At 38.7% G+C, this 7,715-nt stretch overlaps 2 protein-coding genes across 3 annotated transcripts; both read right to left on the bottom strand.

The window, feature by feature from the left end:
- Positions 1 to 623: 623 nt before the first annotated feature.
- Positions 624 to 4,323, bottom strand: ttc9c (tetratricopeptide repeat domain 9C). Of its 2 annotated transcripts, none has more exons than XM_005723091.1 (4): positions 4,201 to 4,323; positions 2,776 to 3,130; positions 2,458 to 2,640; positions 624 to 1,166 (listed from the first exon to the last, which is right to left on the bottom strand). In XM_005723091.1, the coding sequence occupies exons 2-4, from the start codon at positions 3,107 to 3,109 to the stop codon at positions 1,009 to 1,011; spliced, it is 675 nt and encodes a 224-aa protein (XP_005723148.1). In that variant the 5' UTR covers positions 3,110 to 3,130; positions 4,201 to 4,323; the 3' UTR covers positions 624 to 1,008. The 2 variants fall into 2 exon arrangements, with proteins under 2 accessions (XP_005723148.1, XP_005723149.1); XM_005723092.1 differs by having other exon boundaries at positions 4,196 to 4,323.
- Positions 4,324 to 5,335: 1,012 nt separating this feature from the next.
- Positions 5,336 to 6,215, bottom strand: LOC106456070 (high affinity choline transporter 1-like). The gene is made up of 3 exons (XM_013908228.1): positions 6,085 to 6,215; positions 5,783 to 6,000; positions 5,336 to 5,688 (listed from the first exon to the last, which is right to left on the bottom strand). The coding sequence occupies exons 2-3, from the start codon at positions 5,990 to 5,992 to the stop codon at positions 5,530 to 5,532; spliced, it is 369 nt and encodes a 122-aa protein (XP_013763682.1). The 5' UTR covers positions 5,993 to 6,000; positions 6,085 to 6,215; the 3' UTR covers positions 5,336 to 5,529.
- Positions 6,216 to 7,715: the final 1,500 nt, after the last annotated feature.

Here is a 7,715-nt window from a genome sequence, read left to right on the forward strand (position 1 = left end):
AATAACTCGAAATTTTGAGTTATGGATCCTTTTTTTTTAGTGGCGGAAACGGGCTTCCATAAAGGTGACCTGTTATTTAGGGGTGAATGATTCTTTTTAGGCTCTGTAAAGGGCTGCAACCCTTATAAACCCTAATTTTTATCAGTGTGAATGCCATCCTGAAGAGGAACACTTCTGGGATCCTATTGTGACAGGAGAGTAGCCATTTGAAAATACTGTAGTAATAACAACTGTAAGAAGCTTCAGTGCATAATCATGCGTATGAATGTGTACGTGCACAATCCCCTTCTGCATGCTGCTCTGTGACTTGTTCAGTGATTATAGCTATTGTGAGAGTGTGATATTCCTCTTTGATCATGGGCAGTATTGCCACTGAAGTACAATCACATTGGCCAGATTATGACCAAAATTAAGCAAATACTCTTTAACTTGATATTTTGCTCAGGATTTTGAAATGAACATTGAATTAAAGTATTGATGAGTTATCCAAGATACATATGTGTCCTCTTATGGCTTATGACTAATAAAGGAAACTTATAACTGAACGTGTGCTCTTCCTACTGTAAGTGCATTAAAGATACGTGTCAGCAAAGGGCTTTGCTAAAAAAATGAATGAAAATTAGCATTTTTTAACAAATAATTTTATTGAAAAGTCACAAAATTAACATTCATATCACTGACCAAACAACTGCAATCACAGAGGCAATTGAGTAGTGCATGAAGAGCCTCTTTAGCTTTCAGAAGCATTTTGTGAACTATATTAGACTGTGTTGCTAGGAAACCAACTTTTCTGTCTTTTCTATTTTCAGCAGTGACATCTTTGCTTTCCAACTGACTGCTTTCCTCAAGTCTGTATAATGTCTGTTATGCTTACGTCAATCCTCTCCCATGGAGACACAGCAAGAGTCGTTCAAGACATGTAAACATTCCTTAACCCCTTTGTGGTGTGGTCTGAGGTTGGAGCAGTCTCTCAGGCTGAGGTTTTATTTGGCACATTCAGCTTGTGGGCTAAACGCCGTCGCCAGCTCTTCTGGTTTGGTTAATCCCACCCTCGGAGCGATCATTCTGGTTGGAGGAAAACATGCCTCGATACATGGCTTTCTCTTTTTGTAAGTCCCGACTGAGTTTCTCCTCAGCCCTCTGCAGGTACTTCCTCACATTGGCATCTGTGACAGAAACGTATACTTTAACTCGCTGGTCTCCAGAGAAAAGATCAGTAATTTAAACTATGCTTAAATTACTATGAGCAACTCTACAAGCTACCACCTGGTCTTGATAAAATGAAATGACTCATACATGAGTCTTCTAACATGCTTTAATTAAACACCTTTAACATGGGAAATGGTGACGCTTCTAACTCATGGGTTTAATTGATCACAAAGTTAAACAAGGTCAGTAAGCTTTTCTCAAGCTGAGCTGACTGTTTACTTTAAAGATGAGTGTTAATATTAATTACCATTTCCGAATGGATAGCAGTGTAACAAAAGAACAATTTTTGGTTATGATGGTGGACTAATTGCAAATGTAGACTGAAAAATAAATACATTTGGAGAGCACAGGCGTCCACATTGAGCTACTTGTTCACCATTTATTAATTTAGAAATTTTACGTCACTTGGACACAAAACGGCTCCCACCAAAGAACTGCTGTTTCGACATGCTCTGTGTTAATCATCTACAAATCACAACGTATTCATCAAAGACACAGATTCTTTTTATTGCTATTTTTTCCTGCTTTCAGCTAGTGCAACTAGCTGCATTAATGTTTAATGTTTTCGCTCTTGAAAGTCGCCACCAGAAATACCTCTTGGCCCAAAGATTATGACACAGCCTCTGTGAGAACGTTGTAAAACAAGTGTGGACTAAGATGTAAGGAAAGAGAGCTATTGGTGCTAGCAGTGCTAGTCACAATATGATAACTACTATGATGAATGTGCTGCATATTTCGGTAGCATTTAAAACAGTATGTGCAACTGGCAGATAGAGGAAGTGGCTGACATCCAGAAAGACAGCACAGCGGCACTAATAATGGCAGCACAGAAACAAGCTCTGAGTACAAGGTCCATATAACTATGTTATAAATAATTTCAACAGAACCCATCAATTCCTGACTTGTTATCAGGAATTGTTTATCTTCATTTATTTAAACTTTATCTTCCATTTTTGCGATCCACATGTAGTTATGACCAAAATTTGGCGTCATCTGAGTTAACAGAACTCTCAACATTTTCTGTTTATTTTATGCAATTTGATGGACCAAAATGTTTTTAAAACTTTAGTAAATTAAACCTAACATACTTTCAATCAGAGCCCTAGAGATTTTTCTTTTGGGAGAAGGTTATAACCTCTTTGGTGGTCCTTAAAAATGTAATATGCGGGAAGAAAAACCTGGCTATATATGTCTAAATAACTATTACGTCAACTTGCTCTTGAAGATCATGATGGTCTGGGTCTTTACCATTAGGCTGCTCTTTAGAGGCCTGGATGAGGTACTCTTTGGCTGTCTCTGCATCTCCCATCTCCAGAGTGGCTACCCCGGCCCTGTACAGCGCTTTGGCATTGCCTGGTCGCCACTTTAGCACTCGCAGACTGTACTCCTGCACACGAGTATAATCAACAGTCTTTCTCTGCAGCAAACAGGCTGGAAGAGATATAAAGAAATGATTATACTGAGGCACTTGTATCAAACTAGTGACTAGAGAGCAGTTTTTCAAAGAGTTACTACTTCAACAGCTTTGAAAGAATATGACATTATCTCAGAATGATATTTACCTACCAGCAAGGTTGTTGTAGCAGTCCACTTGAGTATTTCTCAATAAAGCCTCCTGTTCAGGTGTGAGCACAGGTGTCTCAGGCCCAAACCCTTTCACTGATGTCGTCACATCTGAGTCAATGCTTCGCAGGAGCAGAAGAGCGCGGTGATAACGACCAATGGCTGAGCGAATGTTCTTATCCTTGTAGAAAGCATTTCCTTCTGTTTTCAGCTGGGCTGCTTCCTCTAGCAAAGCTGAAACCGGCTTAGCAGAATTTGGTTTGTGTCCAAAGAGGCTCGGTGCTGCTGCCGCCGCCCCCTGTACATCTAGGCTAGCCTCCCCACCAGCACCCTCCATGTCTGCAGCGAAGCTAATCAGCTGTTGGGATGAGAAAGCACATTTTAGTTTATTCTTAAACAGAAAACCTAAAACATAAAGTGGTGAGATGTAGAGAAAAAGATGTAAGGACTTATGAAACATATAGGTTCACCTGTTCATTAACTGCTCATTAATTAAAACCAAAAATCTAATCTGCTAATCAAAATCAATATAAATGAATACTTTTCTCCAAGTGTAGGGCTGAACTCAAATTGAAAAACTTATAGTTATGTGAAATAAAGTTTAACACTTTTTCTTACAGTGGTATTGATCAAATAAACGTTTCAAAAGCGCTTACACACATAATCACTCACTGGCCACCTTGTTAGGTGCACAGGGTCCACTGCTTGTATACTACAAACATGTAATCAGCCAATCACACGGCAAGAATAGAGTCAAGACAACAACATGAAAACATGGAGCCCACCCTTGTTAGGGTGCTGATGGTGGTGGTTTAATAATGTGGGGGTACATTTTCAGTTTGAGGGGTGTTGAAGGGTACAGTTTGTGCCCCTTATTACCAACCGAGCACTGTTTACACGCAAGTCCACCTGAGTCTGATCGACATTAGTAAGGCTCGACACCACCTGTTCCAGTGTAAAAAGATGCTCTGCGTATAATAGTAGAAAGCACTTATGTGTAAGAAAACGGTTTGGCACACCTCTGCTACTTCACTCCTTCACTTGTAATACCTCACATATGACCTGGCAGTCACACAGTGAGCCACACTGCTTTTAATAAGAAGGTAGACAAACCGCAAGAGCAGTAGTTTTTCCACCATATTTAATATGACAAACGGCAAATCTACAGCTTTTTATTTGAAGTATTGCTACATGCCAACGTTACATTATTTTACGAATCAAATAGAAAGCACGTCACTCAGGTCCAAACGTAAACCGACGTTTTGCGGCGAAACGTCCAGGGTTTGTAGCTACCGCTAACCGAGCTAGCAGGCTGCCAAGCTAGCCCGGGTCCTCGAAAACTAGCTAACTCATTATTTCCCGTATGTTCGCGCATTTTATGAGGTTCGCTACATGAAAGCTGTATTGTTCTGCATTCTCTCGCCTTACGCCAGTGAAGCGACAATCCACGGATAGCTACTTTTCAGCTGGTAGTCATCTTAGTTGTTGCTGCCACACGTGCGCTTCCTTGCTTGCCTTTCTATGGACTCGCCCACAAACTGTGTGGAGTGCTACTGCCACCATAAGGTCGAAACAGGAATTGCCAGCAAATTAACACAAAATACACCCTCTTCGTTTTTATTAAATATAATTTTGAAAGTAATCCATGCACAAAATACTAAAACAAACTTTTTTGGTGTAAATTACACTTATTCTGGAACAAAATGTAAACGCAGTTAATGAAAAAGTTGTTCCAAAACATTATTTAAAATACTAAATAGCACTTGGGAAACCTCGAGAATGCTATATAATCAAATGTTTTTATAAGCTCACAATTGCCTCTGTAATAGTTTGTATTATTAAACGAACAGGCTATATGAACAAAGATTTTAAAATACAGAAGTTACTAAAAAATGTGTGAATATTGAAAAGTTAGATTTCACAATTTGCTTAAATCACGTATAAATTAAGTTTGAAATTAAGTCTGAAACACAATGAATATTCAGTATGAATGTGACCATCTTTAACTTCACAACAATTAATTTATTAAACAATGTTTTTAAAATCTACTTTTCAGGTTCCAGAGTCCTGATAACAGAGCTATGCCAAGCATACCACACAGCAAGTAAAATAGCTCATGAAAAATTTACATTTGATACTAGAAATTGATAAATATAATTATCTGATCTTTGTTTTTTTTTACAATTTCAAAATCTTTCATAATTGTATAATGACTCATTGATAAAACTGCAAATGCCCTAATATAATTATTCCGATTAAAAAAAGAAAAAGAAAACACATTTATCACAAAGCAACTGTAAAATTTTACAATTTAACTGAATTCTACAAAAGAAAGATTGTAATTTATGAAGTATTTGTGTGCAACAGCTGTAAGCTGCATAGCTACAACCTTTTCTAAGCAATGGTATATAAGTGCTAAAAAGAGAAGGTTCAAGTATTTTTTTAAAGTAAGTCAGTGACAAACAGGAACAAACCATGCACTGATTATAAACAATGAATTCCTCCAAGGTCCTTCATTTCTGTTTTTCTGCCAAAAAAGAAAGAAAGAAGGTGTGGTAATAAATCACCATAAAAACACACATCTGCATCCCACTAAATCATTTAGTTTGTCACTCCAGCTGACTGGGGGTTAGTATTAGTTCAGTTTCACTCTGACCATCAGGCTTCTCCTCCTTGTCTGTTTTGATGATGCCATTGATCATTAATGTTAATTTTTGTGATTGTTTGTTGGCCTTCACTTTGAATACGTCCCACCTCTCAGAAATCACAACATGCAGATAGTCCTGACCGGAGAGCACTGGACATAAATGCCATCTTCAAGAGTGCAACTCGGGAAGTGAAGATGTGCGATGTGCCAGCCACGCCCACCAGGACCACAGAGACACGGATCACCCACTGGAGCTCCCTGTCTGATGCCTGCAAAAAAAACCCCCAAAATAAAATAAAATCTGGAAACTGAACCAGAAAAGACATAACCACAACTCGAATCTTCTCCTTTCAGGTCTCTTACTGTGGTCCTTAGGATGCTCTTATATATGTTGGATGAGAAGATGGAGGCGGCAGATAATAGTGCAGAGTCTGTTGAGGACATCACAGCAGCAGCTACAGCTCCAATACCAATGATGGAGATGTAGTTTGGAGTGAGGTACTGCAGAGCAATTGGCAGAACCTGACCAGCGTCTCCTCGCTCAAAGGGGGATGGGGAGCCATATGTGGTCATGTTCCAATCTGGCATAAAAACATAAAAATGTTATATAAAGTCATATTAATTCATTCATATTTTTACACTTGTTGTTGACTCTGTTGTGGTACCTGTTGATGCTGTGACTGCTCCAGTCAGCACAGATGGGATTCAAAGTATGAAGTCTAGCAGGTGATCCTGGCTGTATTTGATGAGGAGGCTGACAGAGTCCTCTGGTGGAAGTCCTGATATCCAAGGTTACCTAAACCCTTTAAAAAGAAATTACAATTAAGGACTACAGTACTTAAAATCTGATGCCATTAATTTATTTTTAATAGCAAAACTCAGATGCAGGCTGGGACAGATCAAATCTAAAGCAACAGCATACCAAACAGCCTCAGGCCAGCTTGTAGGAGCCATTTTTAACTGTTTTAAGGAGCATTTCTCCAGAAATGAACAAAATACAATTTTAAAAATTATCTATTGACATGGTTCCTGTGCCATAGAAAGACCAACCAAATAAGTGTTTTTCATAGGGTTTTTTTCGACCCACAACACTTTTTGGCCATGCCTCGTGTGTGTGTGTGTGTGTGTGTGTGTGTGTGTGTGAGAGAGAGAGAATGAGGAAACAAAAAGTCGGTTATGTGGGACTTGCTTGAATAAATCGCTCTACCTGATGCACTTTGTTATTCCTCTGTCTACTCAGATTGATAACTAATAGACAATTGCATTTGGCAATTACTCCACAATGCCAAGAAAGAGCCCATTTTAAAAAACAGAAAAAACAGGAGCTACACCAGGATGCTACGGCTAGCTGTCCTCTGTCGCGAATCATCTAACATTAAGGAGAATGAGGGAGATGTTTTATCACTTATTAAAAAGTCATATAGGTTCCCAGAGCAATATGACCAGCTTGGGTAGATAATAAAAAAAAAATAGCATCCTTTAACGTTTTTATGGGCTTGCCAGCAAGTCCATACAAGTCTTGTTATAAAGTTTTGTATGAATCTAGGCGTTACCTTACTACTAAGAAATGGTATTCACAGTGTCTGATAAAGGAAGCTCTGTCACTGTGTGTTATTAAAACATTCCACTTCTCATTATAATCTTTGTCATATATTTTTTCCTGTAAATATAAATCCAAAAATCTATTAAAATGAAATCTATTGGTGAGTACCCATAGAATGAAGCATATATTTTTCTTTTATTTAAATTGTACAATGCCCTAACTTTTTTAGGGGGAAAACAGGTTTAAACAGGTTTGCCTGCCCAAAGAAGTTCCAGTTGCTATGTGGGTAGTAAGACTATTAAACATGGAAGCACTAAATGAAAAATTCAAGCACCTAGCCATGCAGTCTGTCTTTACAAACAGTAGCGCTAAAGAGCTCACTGGATTCCAGCATGGTTCTGTAAGAAGATACAGCCATTGCAACAAGTTAGGAGTGAAACAAAATTCGCAAAGCTAAGCATTCAACGACCTTCAGATTGTATTACTGCAAAGGGAAAGTGTTGCGGAACCACATGAACTCAGCCACAAAGTGTCAGACCACATAAAGTTATAAATCAGGGTTACTGAATGATGAGTCACCAACACTCTGCTGACTTAATAACTGTAGAGCTCCAAATCTCCTTTGGCTTTAACATCAGCACAAACATTGCTTCAATGTATCACTGTAGGTTAAATATTTAGGTGGCCTAGTATACACACACACACACACACACACACACACACACACACACACACACACACACACACACACAC

The sequence above is a fragment of the Pundamilia nyererei genome, unplaced genomic scaffold (genome assembly GCF_000239375.1).
Source record: "Pundamilia nyererei isolate P.nyererei 1_Seehausen unplaced genomic scaffold, PunNye1.0 scaffold00008, whole genome shotgun sequence".
In the NCBI taxonomy this organism is placed as follows: domain Eukaryota; kingdom Metazoa; phylum Chordata; class Actinopteri; order Cichliformes; family Cichlidae; genus Pundamilia; species Pundamilia nyererei.

Excerpts from the sequence above, each read along its gene's own strand:
- ttc9c (XM_005723091.1), bottom strand. The coding sequence starts at position 3,109 with ATGGAGGGTGCTGGTGGGGAGGCTAGCCTAGATGTACAGGGGGCGGCG. Across the intron at positions 2,641-2,775 it reads CTGCTACAACAACCTTGCTG|CCTGTTTGCTGCAGAGAAAG; the intron begins GTAGGTAAATAT and ends TATCTCTTCCAG. Across the intron at positions 1,167-2,457 it reads CTCTAAAGAGCAGCCTAATG|ATGCCAATGTGAGGAAGTAC; the intron begins GTAAAGACCCAG and ends TTTCTGTCACAG.
- LOC106456070 (XM_013908228.1), bottom strand. The coding sequence starts at position 5,992 with ATGACCACATATGGCTCCCCATCCCCCTTTGAGCGAGGAGACGCTGGT. Across the intron at positions 5,689-5,782 it reads AGAGCATCCTAAGGACCACA|GCATCAGACAGGGAGCTCCA; the intron begins GTAAGAGACCTG and ends TTTTTTTTGCAG.